We start from the raw sequence: 20,782 nt of genomic DNA, 5'->3' as shown, positions 1-20,782 counted from the left end.
TCTCCTACAGACTTTTGAGGGTAGATCTATGCCTGGCATACAGGGCATTGGCAGACCCCACTCTGATGGACCTCCTGCATATCCACAAAACAAACAGTACCAGAATTACCTGTTCTAAAGACTTAAACCTTGCTTATGATATAAATAGGAATTGCTGGAGAGATAGGTATGTATCCCAGAGACTACCCTGTCTATGGAACAGGCTGCCTATCCATGTAAAGCAGAGTTCCTCCCTAATCCAATTCAAGTGCAACTTGAACAATTGGATGGGAAACTAGAAATTCATCCCTGGTTTGGCACCTATGTCTCTAATAGACAGAGGTAACCTGTAAATGGCTTACCTTCCAGGCCCATGCTTACACTTACCAAGGGTATCAGAACTCGTCAGAGATTTGGGATGTATGGCTAGGCTTAAAAAGGTCCTTGTGGTCATGAGCCTAGTAAACACTTACAAACCTATGAACCTATGAATCTGGAACAGAAATTGGTTTTAAAAAGGGATAATTAGTAGGCCATATAAAATATTGCACAGTAACTGTAGGAATCAATCAGAAGAGGTCAGAAAAGATTGGTAAGAAAGATTAGATATGTAATTCACACGCACAAAAAAAAAAAAAAACAATGGTAGAACGTAAAAATACGAGGAACAAACAAACTGATAAAAAACAAATTGAGTCGAGCCAGGTAACATACGACAGGTAGACACAAGTAAATCCAAGTTTAATGGTTAAGCGCTTTTTGTTTGACCGAATGTTCAAACTTCATCAGACCAACACTTACTTCACTCACATAGCTTAAATAGTGATACCAATTAATCAAAAAATTAAGTAAATTGACAATTAAGATTTTACAAGCACAATAAACAAGTTTACAAACTTTTAAAACAGCTTTAGAAGCAGACTTAAAAAACCTGCTATGCAGTATGAAAACTTTAAAACCATACTGTACAATAGGAAATGCATTTGACTGCAACATATACTTATTTTTAAACCCATACCAAAATATGACCTACTAAAAGTATCAAAATCAAAGATAAAATTATCGAAGTAAGCTTTTAAGCTTTAAGATGCTTATAATAGAGCAACATTTATTTAGACCAGGGAGATTGTAAGCATTTAATCTTACTTGCCACAATAGTTCAAATTCTTCTAGTTTCAGGGGGGTAGGACCACCTCTAAAAGCATCATTCATCTGATCAATAATCATGAACTTGAACTTGTAGTTTGGGTGGGAGATGGTATGCTTAGCTAAAGCATTTTCGGTTTTACATTTCCGAATTGCATAAATGTATTCATATACCCAGTCATGGAGACATCTCTCCGTCTTTCCTATATAAAATGAGGGGCAAGCCTGGCATTGGGCTAGATAAACAATCATTTTAGAGTTACAGTTAACTCGACATCTTAGAGTATACTGGCAATTATTGACTGTAAATCTATTAGATTCGGTGACATATTGACAATAGTTACATGATTGACACTTATACATGCCTACTATTCTAGGAATAGTACGTTGACGTTGTTCTAATAGTACTTTGAGATTTTTTGCTTTTTTATATATTACTGTAGGTTTATCTCCTACCTTATTAGAGATGCTAGAGTCCCCCTTAAAAATTATCCAATTTTTACAAATGATGTTAAAGCAGGCATTACTATAACATAATAAGTTGTTATAAAGCATGGTACTTTAAACAAAGGGTCAGAAATTGGTTTATGGTTTTTGGAAGTAGAAAGATCAAAAATGTTCACAAGAACAATCCGAACATTTTCACTATCTAAAATAGGTCTATAGTAACATTTAGACCGTTTCATCTTTACTTCTTCAACAAGATCTTTGACCAACCTTTCAGGGTAACCACGATGCAAAAACATGTTCTTTAACAAAAAACATTCATCGTCAAAATCTTTTTCAAGGGTGTTAATTCTGGCTGCCCTGACCAACTGGCCCTTCACAACTGCCCACTTTTGGTGATAACGGTGGCAACTTGAAAAATGTAAAAAAGCATTAGAATATGTACTTTTCCTATAAATTTTGGCAATGTATTTCTGAAGTGTATAGTCCTTAGACAACAAAATGTCTAAGTAAGCTATAGACTCACCACAAAAAGTTGATGTAAACTTCAGAAACTGAGTGGTGTTATTGAAGTAATTTAATATCTTTTCGCTTATATGTTTGTCACTATCAAACAAAATAAAAATATCATCCAGATATCGAGTGTAAAAAATTATTCTGTTTTTGTATTCAGAGTTTGACAGCACAAACAAATGTTCCCACCGTGCCATTACCAAATTGGCTATGTTAGCCCCACAACGGGAACCCATTGCTACACCAACTTTCTGTAAGTAAAAATCATTGCCAAAAACAAAGAAGTTGTTTTTAAGTACTAACTCCATTAGTTAATCAACTAAATCTAACTCCCTCCTAGAACAACCATGTAAGTTTAATTCCTCTCTGACCCAATCCATGGCGATGCCATGAGGAATACAGGTGTATAAGTCTTTGACGTCTATTGTAAGGAAGTTGTAATCCTTATCGAAAACCAATTTATTAATTTTATCTAAGAAAGACCATGAGTCTTTACAAATTTGGTTTTCGTAAACCAAAAACTTTCAACCTTGTTGAAGAAGTAAAGATGAAACGGTCTAAATGTTACAATATACCTATTTTAGATAGTGAAAATGTTCGGATTGTTCTTGAGAACATTTTTGATCTTTCTACTTCCGAAAACCATAAACCAAATTCTGACCCTTTGTTTAAAGTACCATCCTTTATAACAACTTATTATGTTAATAGTAATGCCTGCTTTAACACCATTTGTAAAAATTGGATTATTTTTAAGGGGGACTCTAGCATCTCTAATAATGTAGGAGATAAACCTACAGTAATATATAAAAAAGCAAAAAATCTCAAAGTACTATTAGAACAATGTCAACGTACTATTCCTAGAATAGTAGGCATGTGTAAGTGCTAATCATGTAACTATTGTCAATATGTCACCGAATCTAATAGATTTACAGTCAATAATTGCCAGTATACTCTAAGATGTCGAGTTAACTGTAACTCTAAAATGATTGTTTATCTAGCCCAATGCCAGGCTTGTTCCTCATTTTATATAGGAAAGATGGAGAGACATCTCCGTGACTGAGTATATGAACATATTTATGCAATTCGGAAATGTAAAACCGAAAATGCTTTAGCTAAGCATACCATCTCCCACCCAAACTACAAGTTCAAGTTCATGATTATTGATCAGATGAATGATGCTTTTAGAGGTGGTCCTACCCCCCCCCTGAAACTAGAAGAACTTGAACTATTGTGGCAAGTAAGATTAAATGCTTACAATATCCCCGGTTTAAATGAATGTTGCTCTATTATAAGCATCTTAAAGCTTAAAAGCTTACTTCGATAATTTTATCTTTGATTTTAATGGTAGAACTTAAGTTTGTTTGTGTTTGTTTGTGTCTTTCGGCTTTTTCCGGTTAGGGGTCGCCACAGCAGAACTCCGGTCTGCTAATGATTGGCAGTAGATTTTTACGTGCCAAGTTGCCGGCCCTGATGCACAACCTTCAACAAAGGTACACCCATTCACGCATGTATCCACACAGAAGACGCTCTAGCTGAGAATTGAACAGGACAACGTCTTACTGTGAGGCGACAATGCTACCGCAGCATCACCACTTAAGTATGGCTACTAAATATGCAACAAAATCTAGACAATTTAGGATTTTGACTGAAAGAGTTTACATAGATACTTTGAGTCCCTAAGCAGACTCCAAAGAATTTTTTCTCAAGTAGATGGAAAATGTTGGAGGTACAATGGCAAGTAAGAGGTACCTGGGAGCATATGTTCTTGGAGTGCAATGAGTTGTCAGACATTAAAAATTCTGTACAAAGCACTCTGTCAGGAAAAATGGGTGAGCAAATGCTTGTAACTAAGGAAATTATTTTCTGAGCTGGGATACAGGATCTGACTTGTCTTGACATAGTTAGGCCTTATTAAGTTTAATTCTAGCGGTTGTCATAAAAAGCAAGCACTAGAAAACAGAAATTAAAATCTAAACCGGATGGCGTAGTGGTGTAGCAGTTGCATTGTTGCCTCACAGCAAAAAGTTCTCCAGTTCAATTCTTGGGTGGGGTGCCTTCCGGGTGGAGTCTGCATGTCCTCCTTGCATTCATGGGGATTTCCTCCAGGTGCTCCAGTTTCTTCCCACTTTACAAAGACATGCATCTGAAGTATTTTTCCACGGGCCTCCACTGAAAATTGGCATTGTTCCAAATCAGACTTTCCCAGTAAACAAATTTTAAATAAATAAATAATGAAAATAATAAATAAACCAACTGTACTTGAAAAGTGAACATTATGACAAAGATAAAAGAACAGAAAGTAGGATCTTTAAAAAAGGTCGGAGTAAATTACATGAATAAAAATCAAAATTGCGGGAACAATATATGCAGAAAAATGTTTTGAAGGAGGAATGAGGTTTAAGAGAAGGCAGGAACTGAACAATATATGTAATGTTGCTTTGATTACATGACATAGAACAATATACATGATGTATAACATTTGTAAATGTGAACTTATTAATATTTATATAAATCTAAGTTTGCCTATGTAATAAGTGATTATTCAGTAAAGGTGTAACAAAAAAAGTCATCTAATAAATGAATTTTACAATTACATGTGCTGCAGAGGTATAAGGGTGTGTGCTACAGTGCATTGTTTTAGAAAATGAAAGCGTGATTTGAAGTTGCTTGATTCTGGACACTACGCTTGCTGTGAGTAGGCCCTTGTTTAGTTCAGTCGTAGCAATAATAGGGATGTGGTCAGAACCTGAAACGGCAAGGAGATCACTATAAGTATGCCATGTAGGTCTAGGACATTACTGGCGAATGTTAATGAAAGTAACAAACAGAAGTGAGGGAGGTAGTGTCACACAACCTCAGGGAATGGCAGTTAACTCTAAAACTCCATTTCCAATTCATACTCATATCTCCTTATGATGACCAGACCTTTGTTTTGGGTCTGGCCTCCTTAACTCATTACAGCTGTGTACGCTTCCAGGTGTTTCTGTAGTTACCTCCTACTTCACCTCTAGTCGTCAAATATTGCTTGTTCAATTTTGCATTAATAGTTCCAAAACTATGCTACATACAAGTTATTAGAATATTTTATCTTGAAGCATACATGATGGTAAACATAATTGTATTGGTATTTGACGTTTGTCAGTGACTATTTGTTAGAACTGTAATGTGACAACTTCATTTTTTAAAGGCTCAAGCCACACCCACTGGTAGTTAAAGGTATACACTCAAGAGAGCTGCACTGGAGGGAATGAGTTAACTAATCAACTTATTAGCAAAAATAAGCAGTACTAGAAAGTGCAAGAAGTTATTAACAAAATTACATTAATACTGTTAATTTTGCATATGCTGCAGTAATGAAATTAATCACTACTTGTAACTTATATATATTTTCATAACCAAAAGCCTTACATGTTATTAAGGGGTATGGTGTGATATGACATGGTGGGAGACAGGGAAATGTGTTGTTAATGTCCATTTATATCACTTTATACCTGAGATATTGCTACTTGTTTGTTAGTAATTATGAAAATAAACATTTCCATATTTACTTAATACTTCAAAAAGGAACTGACTTACAAATTGTTGCATGACATCAAGTGAAACCTTAGTTGTTGAAGAAAACTATCTTTGACATTTGCACTGTAAGCTGCACACAATGAGAGATATTCAGTGTTATTTAAATTGCAAATTGTACAATTAGGCATATGTTTTCTTATTTATGTAAATATCTCATTAACCCACACCCTCACCCAGTGTGCAAAATGGGAAAAGGGGGTTGAGGATGGATGGATGGATCTCATTAACCATGCACTCATAGTGGAATTTCTTGTTGTCATGTGGAAGCTTATGTCTAGTTAACAAAAATGTTCTAATAACATATGTCTAGGTTGTATAGTTTCCAAGAAATGAGAATTTATTTGTGGAAGTTTAGCAAAAAATATAACTTAGGTTCATGTGCATTATGATGTAGTATTTATGGAAAGACTGCGAATGAACTGACTATTATCACTGTAAACAATACTTCAGACTGATGTTGTTGTTTGTCTTTTGGCTTTTCCCGGTTAGGGGTCACCACAGTGGAACTCTGGTCCGCTAATGATTGGCAGTTGTTTTTTTTTGGTGTCGAGTTGCCAGTCCGACGCCCAAACTTCAACGAAGGCACTCCCATTCAACGCATGTCTTTTGAATGCTCACTCAACCGCTGGGAGGACATGCAGACTCCACACAGAAGGCACTATTGCTATTTGTGCAGTTTTAACAGCTTTTACTGCTCAGAAAATATTTATATGTGTCTATATCATGCTTTTTAAGTTTATTTTTCAGAAAATGCTCAGTCATACAAGCTGTGTGTAGGCTGACAGAGGTGTGACATTCCACACCACATAGCTGTTAATGAGTTAAAAGTGTGGTGGTGACTGTAGACCTAAGTACGCACCCTACGAGAGTATTTTTCTAAGGTAGCTGGCAACCCAGATGATGGTACTATGTTTAATCCAACTTGAGAATTCAGCAAGGAGCAAATGATGGGAGACAGGCTCAACAGTCATTGACTTATTCAAGGAATGATGTCCCATTAGCTTCTCATGAGTAGTAGTAGTACTAGTAGGCATCTTTTAATCCCAAATGATCATGGATTTGCCCTTATTGAACTGATCTGAGCAGTGTCTTCTTTGGCTGTGCAATCCAATAAGTGAGTGGCAGTCATTTCCACATTCTGAGCAGCAGTAGGCAGATGTCAGTCTGGTATCTGGTGTCACAGGCATGGATCTTCCTGAGGGCTCTCTTATTCTTTGATCTAAGCCTTGACAAGTTGAAGAGATTGCCATTAATTCTGGTTTGAAGAAAGCTACCTGCTGTAGCAGTTCTGAAAGCAAATTTCAACAGAACTGAAAAGAAGGTACCAAACAATATTGGAGCCAATATACACCCCTGCTTCACAACACTGAGAATCTCGAAAGTTTGGATGTGGATCCAATTTCCCATGAGTAATATTCCTATATATGACATTAGTGAGACACAAAAAATGTGCATAAATATTGTAGCCAGTGTAGAAAACCATGCTGGTCAATGTATACAAATTTAAAACTGGAATTTTATTTTCCTGTAATTGGAATAAAATAATAGAGTAAAACATTCTGGGTAAGTGGGAGAAAGATGAAGATTTCTTGGAAGTCTAGAACATGCTATGCTGTGCAATACCTGAGAAAAGGAAGAATGGTGGCCAATGCCCATAGATCTGGGAAGGTATAATAATAATAATAAGAAATAGATAGACGACATGCAGTGAGAGTATGATACTCAAACTGTCAAACGTTTTAATAAATATAGGCTGGAACCCATTTATCATGCCTGTTCTACCTGTTTTTAAGGGAAAAAATGGAGGAAACAGAATCTGAAAGTGGTGAGTCGTGGATGACCTTTGGTCCTGTAAAGTGGAAATTGTGGGAGTGAAACTGGTGAGGGCAACATAAGATCAGACAGCGTTGTCTATGTGGAAGGTGTCACAGTCCAGGTAGTTGTATGTTGCTTTAGCTCCTGTATCAAATAAGTCAATTTCTTTATGGATGTTTTTAGGCTTTTTGAGTAGGAATACCTGACTTCTTCATAAGTTGAAGGAGGAACTACCAATTTGCTGGTTTTCCAGAGCATTAGAAAGACAAGCACTGTCTTTATTTCATCAAGTAATTAGGGGATTTATTCAGCCAAATAGGTACCCTCATGACCTATGTTGTACAGAGAAAAATGGAGAATGAATGTAATATGTTCATAATGTGCATTATATATCATCCAAAGAAAATACAGTACAGTGACTAGCAGGAATGTTGCAAGGTTTATTTTTCTAATGTAGTAATTCTTTTTTTATTTTCATAGCCTCTTTATTCTCTTCTTAAACTTAGCCATATTTTCTGAACTCATTTCTTCTAATTCATTCTCCATACTGGTGGCTGATTGAATTTCAGCCTTCCCACCCCATTTTACAAACACAAATGACACAACCAAAAATGAGGATTTCACAAACTTCTCAACATCATTTTGTTTTATTAAACTTATATTGTTAAACATCAACATATATGAATTCAAATACAGTAGTTAGCTTATAATGACCTACAACTATCAACAAAATGAACAACAGAAAAACTAAGAAAAAGAGTATTATAATAATAATAATAATAATAATTATTATAATAATAATAATCATTATGGAGGGAAAAGTGTTCCAGAAACTAGACTTCCTTTATTAACTTAAATAGACTCTACAACAACTTTAAATTAATTCTTCAAGTAGTTTCTAACTCTATGCCTCCATATACAGTTTTTCAAATGTACACTACCTCATTTACCCCTATCCTCCTCTTCCATGGTGTCCATCCATCTACATACTTTCTATTTCGCTGTTTCCATGTTTGTTACTATGAGTGTATTTTTGAGAAGTCGATTGTAATTCTGAAGGTTTTAACATACAAAACCTGCATTATATACCATTCAAAAGAGTTTTACTATGAATTTCTGCATAAAATAAAAAAGAATAAAAAATCAAAGAAGCACAATATCTTGTTTACTATACAGTATATAGAGATGTTGTTAATACATATGCATATTTCAAAGGCTTATACTTTCTGTATCTGAATCTTAATGTCCTGATCTGATCTTCTCTCCTAGTACAAACTTGAAAAGGAGAATCTCTTCCATTTGTTAATGTTGTTGCTCATATGTTCATATGCAAGCAGTAGGTTAGCTGCCCTTGTGGGCCATTTCAAGCCTACTCAATTTCCCTTAAAGGGGAGAATCAAACCCTATATACTCTGTGTCTGTAAGGTAAACAGATTACCAACCCCAAGTCTTGTTAAGTGCAGTGAGTCAATGTTGACTCACAACAACCCACTGGATAGTTATCCTGAACTGTGTTTTGTCTTCAGTCAGAGGAGTAAACTTGACAGAGGGGCAGCTATTGTTGCAGTTACTATAGCAATCCATCACAGTAGAAGTGTTTCTCTTTTATGTTGGCCTTTTACCTGCCAAGCATGATATCATTTCCTAATCACATTTCCTTTCTCATGATATGGCTGGAGTATGGAAACTGAAATCTTGTCATTTCATCTTTATCATTTAACCTACAACTATCTACTACAGCCTAGACAGTTTATAAAACTACCTGTTCTACCATGTGACACCTATAAAATCTGATTTAAAATCCTGCAGTAGTCACAAGCAGAGGCCATTAATATTAATTGGCTGTGGAAGCATGAAAGCACCTTACAGGTTCCTGAAGAACGAGAAATTCAAACAGATTTTATCATACAAGTTATGCAATGGGAAAATCCACAGTCGTGGTGCTGCAGCATAGTGACAGAGTGAAGGGTGCTCATAAAAACTGCAAATATCGCTGTCAACTTCTGATTTACATTTCATGAAATGATGAAGTAAACATGGCAAACAATGTGTGGTGATACATTAAATTTAAGCTTTGACCTCCCTGGTATAAATGCCATGAACTGTGATACTTTGCGGTTTCAAAGAATACCCTGATATTTAAAGAACTTGGTGATGTGGTAAGTAACAGTTTTTTTATTGGCTATTTAACACTGATTATGTGCAGCAAGTTAGCTTTGTACAAAGAAATAATACTACAGACCATGCAGACCTCTAAGCAGGCAACAGTTTAAATACATGTCAGAGCAGTAGTGTCTTTCATAATAAAAGTATAACATTTCTCAAAACTACTGAATTCACTACAGTATCATACTGTTGGTATTGCTCATTTTGAATGGTTTCAGTTGTCAGTTTGATCAGGAAAACAGCTCTTCCTCTAGAAATGAATTAGGACTTCTTGGTCAGTAGAATGTTGAATATTTCTGAACTATATACAAGTTTTTTAGAGTTTCCTAACAGCACTTTATTACACATAGCCAAAAGTTTCACAAAAAACTTGTGTAATTTATACATACTATTGTACAATTCAGGGCAGACAAATGAATGTTTTTTTTTACATACGTCTACATAGGAAGTCTTTTGCAGCACCAATTTTCTAAGCTGAATATCTCAACATCCCATATGATTCCCACCAAATATGTCATCCATAGATAATTTGATATTATCCACTATTTTCTGAAAACTGTTTGCAAATGAAATATTTAGGGCCTTACATAAGACCACATCATTGCTGCTACATAACCATTTTGTAGTTAATAGGCTTGCACATTTTATTGTATTCTTGGTGCAGCAGTTAGCATTGTCACCTCACAGCAAGAGGTTCTCCTGTTCAGTTCTTGGCTGGAGCACCTTCTGTGTGGAGTCTACATGTCCTCCCCGCAGTCGAGTGACATTTAAAGACATGCAGGTAGGTGAATGGGTGTGCCTTCTTTCAAGGTTGGGTGTCAGGCTGGCAACTTGGCACTGTAAAAATCCCCTGCCAGTCATTAGCGGACTGGATTTCCGCTGTGGTGACCCCCAACCAGGAAAAGCTGAAAGACAAACAATGTATTCCTTTCATGAAACAAACTTATTTCAAGCAACTCATTTAAATACATTTTAAAATTAATATATTGCTGTAATTCCTGGAAAAAAATATCTATCATTGAAGTGAATATGCCCTTTAAACTTACTGACCCAAAAGTAAAGGTCTGGGACAGGAAAGTCCACAGATAAAAGGCATTAAAACATGTTCATACACTCTGTGAATGTAAAACCTACAGTATGTTTATGATGGCCAATTGATTACTTTGTTGAAGGATTCTGTTCTAATACAGTTTACTATCAACCAGCACTTTCAGTTTATCATAACAAATCATATTAAATGGAAGATCATTGTCATAGCAGTCTCTCTTTTGGTATGGTTGTTCAAAATTCTTCTTTAAGCAAGTCATCTAAAAAGCAATATCATTCATCTAATAGCAATATACAGTAGATACGTTTAAAATAAAGAAGGTTGACCTGTATTACTTATATTTGACTGCTCCCAAAATATGTGTTAAATGCCAGAAGGGACATAACACAGAAACGTTATGTTACATAAAGCTGTATAAAGTCTGGGAATGTAAAAAAAAAAAAAAAAAGAGAGAGAGTGGTTTATAGGTACTTACTAGGCTATTGATCTGTGAGGATCTTAGGAAACCTAGCCTTACTTTCCATTGGTAGCTTTTAGCCCTTATATTTTGCATACAAATAACCCACAGATGGTCCAAACAAGGATTGGTTGGGACATTTACATGTTTCTCCGATCCATGAGGGTCTGGGGTCGTAAACAAGGGTGAATTTGTGGTTATCTGTCCATTCATTCATTCATTCATTCATTCATTCATTCATTCATTCATTCATTCATTCACTCATTCAACTTATGTTTGAATAGAGTTAGAGCAGTGATTTTTTTTATATAGTGTGGAAGAGATAATGAAATTAAAATAACAAAAGTCAATAATTTTCTTACTAACAAATCTTAAAGGGTGGCAAGAGGTGGTGGAAAGAAGGTAGTATCATTTGTGCCAGAGGGTAATCAATAAAACAAAATGAAATGCATTAAAAGGGGAGAGAAGAATGGATTTATACTTTTTTTTTTAAGTTAAGTGTTGAAAGGGGTATCCCTACAACTTATATGTATTTTGTGTTTGCTTCAAATTGTGGTGCACTTACAGCATTTCAATTGTTATGTAAAAGCAGTAACCAGGACATCCTGAAATATACAAACATAGCAAATATCTGCTTTCTGAGGAGTTATCATTAATACATGCCGCATTCTCAGAAACATTAAAGTATTTGCATTAAATACATATAATTATACGTCATATGTTACTCCAGAATTTCCTAGTTTAAGGCTGCAGGCTCAGAAACTGCTAATGTCTGGCTTCATGCCATGATCACAGACATGAAGTACTCCAATTCCATTCAAAGCTGAACGAATGGAATTGAACAAAAATTTGAATCTTGTGCACAGGAGGGGAAAATCCCACCACACCTTTGTGCAGGCAGTTTTATCCTTGTACTTTGTTACTTCATATCATCAATGACATAGTCACTTCTCCTAGGCAGAATGGGAAGTTCCTGTATAGTGACCTGCTTAAAACAGCATTTCTGCATTTAGACACAGTTTCAACAGTGTCTTATATACTCACTGGTTATGCTAATATAATGCTGAGTTTTTTCAGATGATGCTATATCCAGGTAAACTGAACTGGCCAAAGCTATGTCCAGACCAAAAAATAAAATAAAATAAAATAAAAAACAGTTGTTTTCAGACCCCTTTTACTTACAAATATAAACATGGAGAAAATTTAAGATAAAAAAGTCTGAATTGTTGCCAGCACTACAACAAAAACAGTGTTACTAATCATTTTCTATAAAAACAGCAATCAATGAGTAACAAGTCATGCAAGTGTGATCAATGAAGTATAACCTTACCCCTTGTACATTCGACCAATAGAAAAAATAAAATAAAATAAAAAATAAAATGCAGTTGCTTTTAGCCCCCTTTTACTTACAAATATAAACATGGAGAAAATTGAAGATCAAAAAAGTCTGAATTGTTGCCAGTACTACATCAGAAACAATGTTACTAATAATTTTCTATAAAAACAGCAATCAGTGAGTAAGAAGTCATGCAAGTGTGATCAATGAAGTATAACTTTCTCCCTTGTACATTCGACCAATAGTATAGAAACTGCACTCTCTGTAAACATCCCATCTTCTTAATTAAAAAGGTACTTTCCTCAGTATAGGAAGTTGTTTACCCCTATGCTGTTATGGATTGTGACGACCCACCACTGGACCAGTAATCAAGGAGCCTCAATCCTCACCACTGGCACCTGTGGGGGATGTTCACTGGGAGGATAACAGTACATATACAGTATTTCTATATGCAGCTCTATGCATCAAGTGCAATTTCCCTTAAGAGCACACAGAGACCACAGTCAGTCCTGGGATGGTTTTTGCCTCTTTCTCCAGATCTCCAATAAGACTCCCCATTGGCACAGCTATAGAGATGAGATCTCAGCTGAGTATGCATGTCAAGGCCTCCAGAATCCTCTCTCTCCAACCAGGTGCTTCATGTCCCTGCCCGAGTGGCTGACACACACACACACACACACACACACACACACACACACACACACACACACACACACACACACACACTCTTTGAGATTTGATTTACACACACATACACGCACACACACACACACACACACACACACACACACACACACACACACACACACACACACACACACACACACACACACACACACACACACACACACACACACACACACAAACACCTGGGAAAAGCTGGCACAGGTTTACTAGCTATGCCCCCTTCTACCTAGACTATAAGGTAGTTATGACTGCCACCAGACAATCCTGCCAGCTACCTTAAGGGTCTTCCAAGGGTACCCAATATACTGACTGAAATTAATAATAATACAAATGGTAGTTTGACCAAGTGCAAAGCTATGAGAAGTGGCCCACACAGTGTCACTAAATAAATATGCAAGTACTCTCAAAACTTAAATATCTCTACAAAGATCAGCCACAATGAATGGTTTAACTATATTTAATAATAAATAATAAAATAATAAGAAGATACTAAGTATATATTCACAGTGACATCAGAGTTTAAAACCACAGCAAATATTTAAAATAATGTTGGAGGACAGGTTCAGACAAATAAAGAAAAACAATATCTAAACTAAGCTTCACTATTCCTGACTAAATTTAAGAGAATTATACTATTCCCTAATAACTTACTTAATACAGCAAGGCAGATGATGTGGGGAATGGTTCTTATTGTTGTTGTCAGGCCCAAGACATAATACAGAATGTTCTGTCTCAATAAGAGACTTCTCAAAATAATATCTAAACTATTACTGTTGGGATACCTTGCAGCTTGACATCATTTCTGGTCATCTGACTTCTAGTTCCCATGCAAAACCCCCATTGCTGGAAGCTGGCAGGACTTAGCACCTACCTGTAAAAATACACACACAAGGGCTTTTGCTTAGATCTTTGGCAGATGCTGGATTTCATAAAACAATTGCATACCTCTATGCTTCCAGAGTAGTGATTAGTTCACCCCACAGACAATAGAGAAAGCTTCATAGTATAGACTTAATGTCTCTGGCTGCATTGAAACCTGAAAGATAGCATCTTTATGTCCTAGCCTACAAAGTGATTTAATTTCAGATATTTTCTAAAATTTGCTGGACTGAGGTTAACCCTCTGGTTTCCACTGTTAAAACATATACATTTAAACAGTTAAAATAATGCATGCACATTTCTGTTCTCTGCAATAAGGCACACTGTGCAAACCTTTCAAACACAAGCACTTTACAAATACTTTTCAACACAAACAACTGTACAAATCAGTTTGAGATACACAAGACATACAGTGTTAATACATTTGTAAGACCAACATCTAGTGTGACATACAGTTCTAATACATTTGTAACACAAACATCTTGTATGACCGACACTTCTAATACATTTGTAACACAAGCATCTTGTATAAATCAATTTGATATTCACAAATGGCATATAATTATTTACAAAATTCAAGCTAGCTGTGCTGGCAATACCTCTTTTCCTCACATGGATCATGTGACCACAGTTCCTATGTTTTTTTTTTTTTGCTTCCTAGTCCCCCAAGGCCATCAAGCTTCTCCTCTGCTCTCTTTATCAGCCCATTTGTTCCCCAAGGAGGTTAGAGTAATCTGGGCCATTGGTTATTCCCACAGACAAGGCTGGTTGGTAAGAATGGTGTCATCATCTTGCTTCAAAGAAATGGGAGATATGTTTAAACCCTAACCATTCCCTCTGTCAGTGCCAGTGATGTTCCAAAGGGTGGCAACTCCTTCAATGGCCCTGTCCTCCTGAAATTCAAGTCTCTCCAGTGAGAGATTCTACACATTGTTTGCACTCTGGACATGTACTTCCTGACCCTCATCCCATAGACAGGCAAGCAGGGTTTGCCTTGTCACTGCTCTACCTTCTCTGGCCAGTCCATTCAGTTCCAAGCCACTAATCAAACTCAGGTCATCCATATCATAGTTATGGCTTTATCCCTGTCCATCAACAGAGCTGGCAAAATTCCAGGGCATTTTCATTCACTTTTTTCACCGCACCTTTGGATTTTTTTATTCCCATTTAGAAATTACTGCATAGACAACACAAAAAACTGTATCTTGGTTAAACAAAATATTTCAAAACTGTAACTTAGTTGCTAGAACATGTCACATGGTCATGTCTTACTGTGCTACAGTCAACATAATCTTACAAAGTTTCTAAAATAACAGTATCAACAAATTTCATGACATTCATCTATGGCTGTAGTTTTGCACTTAGAGATAAATAACACCATCTCTCATTTTGCCCTTTGACAGTCATTAGAAAAGGTTAGAAAAGTTGACATTACCTCAAAGGCACCAATGGGGTTAGGGAATATATTAGTCTTGCCTTGAAGTGCAACACTGATGTCTTTGTCTGCCAAGTTTATAATCTGGATCAGACTTTCATGTGTGTCAGGAACTTTCAGCATTGTCTTCTAAGGATTAGAAAGAAAAAAACATGGCTTTATTTATTTATTAACTTTAGTACTGTCCTTATTTGCAAGTATAGATGTTTTTGAAATAAAGGAATGTATTTTCTTAAATTATATCTTGTGACTTGAGTACTTAAATCTGACATGATTATTGTGATTCTAAACGATATTACATAGACATATCAATCTCATTTTACATATAGCAGATCAGAAATTGCAAACATTGTATAATTATCTAATTCAGTTTGATAACTGGCTAATCAAAATGGTCTACTGACCCTTTTCAGTCATGACTTGTGTACAAAGAACAGCAGAGAAGCGTAGCAGTGAACTAGCAGTGCAGGGTTTCAGTCATAAAGACAATGTAGTGTTATACAGGTTGAAGACAAAGGCCCTTAGTAAAATATGTGGGTCTATATTATATGGTCGAAGAGACTTTTCTTTGAACATATAACATCGGCACCTAACAAGCGAACAACCTAAAACACAAATGGCCACGTCTGGGAATTTTTTCCTTGGGAAAAAATTCAGTTCACCGTTATTGGGAATTGCCCTTTTCCCCAATGTAGAGCAATCTCCGAGTTGGTATGTTTGGTTGGGGGGGGTGTGGGGGGCATATCCCACCCACACTGGGGGGTGTGGGGGGGTGAAGCCACCCACTTGATTAGGGTTTTGAAGTTTGTGTCTTTTGTGTATGGCCCTGTGAATTTTTTTCCCTGAGGAAAAGATTTGTGAACGTGGCCATTCACGCTTTAGAACATTCGCTCTTTAGGTGTCGATGATGATATGTTTGAAGAAATGTCTCTTTGAGCATATAATATAGACCCAAATATGCAAGGTATGTGAAAGCAGAGATAATACACTAATAATATTTGTATAAGAAACAAAGTATACAAGTTAATACAGAAGTACATTAAACTGTGACCATTCTAAAACTGAAAGTATAGGGTTGTTATTGAATGGACTAGCTAGTATCATGCAAGGAGATGCACTTAGATTCCTTACGAGGGAAGTCTTGGTGTCATTTTTTTAAATTTCTGCTGGTAGTTGGTTCCACATAGCTAGTCCTGTTCTAGAGAAAGCTTTTTTCTCCAATGACTAGTTTGAATTTAGGTCTGACTAGAGTGTGGGTGCATTCTTGGCTGCTACTAAAGGAAAAGTTTGGGTCCCTGATTCGAAGAATTCATCTGACATAATGGCAGTAGCCAGTTGTGAAAATTTTAAACATTCATGTATTAAGCAGAAAGGAAGTTTTGTTCAGAATGGGAAGCTAATGAGTTTTTTTTAATAAGTTGCGGTGATTATTTCTGTCTGCTAGATGGACAAATCTAAATATCTTACTTTAAATATACTGGTAGTTTTTGAGTATTATTGGATGAATTAAGGGAGATAAGTGCTAGGACATATTCAGTCTTTGGAATTAAAATGATTTTGGCTATGGCCATGCTTGCAGTCAGGTAAGAAGGTGAGAGATACAATACTTTTATTTGTGTCAGTACTTTATTGGTTGTGTATTCTATGTCTGTATTTTATGTTTGTATTAAAGTTTAGGAGAGGATCTAATCTAACAACTAGGAACTTTTGTTGTTTTATATTAGGGATGAAGCTACCTTTCATATCCTTAATGTTTTTGATACTAACAAAACTGTGGCAGAAGAGCAAAGTATTAAAAACTGAAGACAGAAGAGTGTTGGAAGAAAATGACTATACATAGTACCCTAGGTAGAAGAGAAGCAAATTTATCCCAGAAATCAGGGAATGTCGAGAGGCAGGTGTATGATTCAAGCTGCTGTATCTGTCTGTCTTAAAATGTTTTTTCCTGGAGGATCAATTTTATTTTTTGACACAGAACAAGCTAAGGAGGAAATAAAAAAGTTTATCCAACAAAAGGAAAATCAGCAAGCAGAAGGGTACTCTGCTTCTCATTCTTCTGACAATAAGTTTCATAGAGAGACTTTGCCAGTGAAATCTTTTCCAATGTACCAAAGGAAAATGCTTGAGAGACAGAAAAAAAGCACAGGAGTTGACAAGAAGAATCAGCAGTACCTTGGACTTGAACCAATGTCTGGTGTTGGGAGAGAGAGAGAGAGATGAACAGGAAGAAAACTAACAATTCTGAAATTATCGAATAAGTAGAAGACTATACAGCATCTTATCACATTTGTGAGATATGGTTTTGCACATTGTTAAACTAGTGGATGGACTGTAAAGCATATACCCAACTTTATATTACTAATGTTTAAAAGGACACTAAAAGGAAGAAAGCTAACTGTAAGTAAAAAATTTTTTGTTTTTAATTAGTATCTGTATGAAACACTGCATAATATAAACTGCATGTTATATACAGTAAAACAGTTTTGTGTAGAGTGTAATCAGGGGTATTTAAATGGGGAGGTCTTTCAGTGACTGTTGTATGTGTTACAGATATTAAAGTAAACAAGTACTACTTTAGTTGAAGGAAATATAGATTTTACAGTATAACAAGAGAAAAAAGGCTAGGCAAAAGCAAGTGTAATGTTCATATTTGATCTTGGGCTGGTGGGTCAGGGTGTAAAAGTGCACCAATTGTATTATATTATATTATATTATATTGTATTATATTATATTATATTATATGCAAAATTATGGTATTTCTCTTTTTATTTTACAAAGGTGAATGTCTAAATTACTGGTTTGGCGTAGGCTGTAAACAGGTGTTTTTGTAAGCATGTAGGCTTTAAAAATAAGACAGAATGGATATTCAGCAGAACATCATGGACAGAGGAAAGGATAGTAAGTATTCTAATTGCTAGAGAGGCTCCAATAGTGATAGATGAGGGGGAAAGACAAAAAAATAATAGATTTGTGGTAGTAAGGGGCTTTTGGCAAGGGAGAAGGAGGATTACAATGGCATGCATTTATATTCCACAGAAAACTGCTATTATGGCACTTAAGACAATTTAGGGCAAAATAATCAGCTTTCAGCAGGGATTTTTTTTGATTTGCAATAGTGAGGATGTATCAGGGGGACCTACAAGGGACAATATAACAAGAGAGTAGATTTCTGAAAACATTTATTAAAATATTTGGTATGGAAGATATGAATTCAGTAGTAAAAACTTGGACATAATTTGTATATTATTTCCCAAGGTGCAATAACTGGGCTATACAAGATAGAAATTATATTTTACAGGAACATGTGGATTTAATTGAAAGCTTTGACTCATATCCAATAACTATTTGTGATAATGCTCCAATAAAAACAGGGTAATGAAATAAAAATAAGACACTGACATTTTCCTACCTACTTGTCAAAAAGAGAAGAATTTATGGACTGGATAGTGGAATTCGAGAGTTATTAAAACATATAGAAATATCTACAGAAGTTATAGCTAGTGACTGGGATAAAATGAAAGTGGAGGTTAAAAATAGGGCTGAAACAAAAGAAAAAAATATGTGGTTAAGAAGTAATGGAAATTACTTTGAGGGGCTGACAAATGTTAAAGTATCACAGAAAAAGGGGAATGTCACAGAACAAGAGGAGGAGCAAATGCAGAGTGCTAAAGAGAAAGTAAGGGAATATCTGGATAATATGCACAAGTTTAGAAAAACTGCAGTTAAACAACTACTTTTTAATAACAACTCCAGAGCACAAAAAGGTTTTAGCACAAATGACTTAGGCAACAGAACAGTGAAAGGGTTGTTACCAAACTCAGGGAACCTATAACAAGAAAAATAACGAGATTTTAGAGGTATTCCAGAAATTTTGTGAAAATTTGTATAAAGCAGAGAAATGTGGAAATCAAGAAAGAGTACAGATGGAAATATTTATGGAAGAGTTAATTATTCCATGGCATGGTTAGAGGTAGATGGGGATCATCAACTAACTATTAAGACTGGAGGTGATGAGATGAAACAGTGATGTATAATCAGTCTTCAGGAAAATTTACAGGGACAAATAGTATTCCTGTGAAGTTTGGAAATTAAGAGGGAAGAAAGTGATAAAGATCTAGAAGATTTTGTTTAACAGTATTTTAAAAGGAGGGGAAGCACCAATATCTTGGAAGAAACCTGTGGTGGCTGTTTTACCTAAAGATAGCAAAATCCCTGAAGATCTAGCTTCATACAGACCCATTTCAATTTTAAACCATGATCATAAAGTGTTTGTCTTTACTAGCAAAAAAATGGCAAAGGTATTGCCAAAACTGATAGATATATATGGATCAATGTGGTTTTGTGGATGGGAGGCAAACATTTCACAACATTAGTAGAACAATGATGATCCAGAGGAAAGCAGAATTTAAGAGCATACCTATGTTGTTGGTGAGTCTTGATGCAGAAAAAGCATTTGACACAGTAAACTGGAATTTTATGAATAGGGCATTGGAAGCATTTGCATTCCTTGATACAATAGTAAGACTAATTATAAGGATATACGAAGGATCAGAGGCAAGAGTTAAAGTGGGAGGGTTTCCCTCAGATAAGCTCTGTTTGAACAGAGGAAACAGGCAGGGGTGTCCTCTTCCTCCTTTGTTATTTTCTTTATATTTAGAAAATAAATAACTCAGAAATACAAGGATATAATTGATATGGTAATCAAGAAAAATTAGCTTTATTAGCAGATTATATTATTTTGTACCTGATAAATCAAGCAAAGGACATCTCAGTGTTGTGGAACATTTTGAGACAGATTTAAGTCTTTTAAGTCTTTTTGGGATATAAAATTAATGAAAATCAAACAAAGGCTATAGCTGTTAATTATGGACCCACTCACAAATAGGTTCAGCAATACTCCATATTTATGGAGGTATAATAAGATGAAATATTTAGGAATATGGATTAAAAAGGTTTTGGTTATGGCAGCTAAGGGTATGTGCGAACCAACCAAACAAATGATAATACAACATTTGGGAAACTGGAAACTATTATTTATGGATATGAATAGTAAGATACAAACAGTGAAAATGTTTTTAGTCCCTTTAGTCTTGTATATGGGTCAGGCATACTTTTATCAACCTGAGGAGAAGTTGTTGATAATAATTAATAAAGAATTGGAGGAATTTATCTGGCAAGGAAAGAGGGCAAGAGTTAAGTGGGATAAGTTGAGCCTTACAACAGAACAAGGTGGTTTAGGTTTACCTGATTTGAAGAGATATTTTAGAACTACACAGCTAAGACAAGTAGACAATTATA

General features: G+C 35.6%; 1 protein-coding gene across 1 annotated transcript in view; it reads right to left on the bottom strand.

The window, feature by feature from the left end:
- Nucleotides 1-20,782, bottom strand: part of LOC122804857 (solute carrier family 15 member 2-like) — a 1,359,362-nt gene that overhangs the window by 304,527 nt on the left and 1,034,053 nt on the right. Inside the window, exon 15 of the mRNA XM_044075020.1 lies at nucleotides 15,485-15,613. Within this exon, the coding sequence (XP_043930955.1) occupies nucleotides 15,485-15,613 (129 nt within the window). The remainder of the gene's footprint in view (nucleotides 1-15,484; nucleotides 15,614-20,782) is intronic.

Source organism: Protopterus annectens, chromosome 6.part0, assembly GCF_019279795.1.
Source record: "Protopterus annectens isolate FY-2018-M chromosome 6.part0, PAN1.0, whole genome shotgun sequence".
Classification (NCBI taxonomy): Eukaryota; Metazoa; Chordata; order Ceratodontiformes; family Protopteridae; genus Protopterus; species Protopterus annectens.
This window is presented reverse-complemented; position numbering and strand designations above follow the sequence as displayed.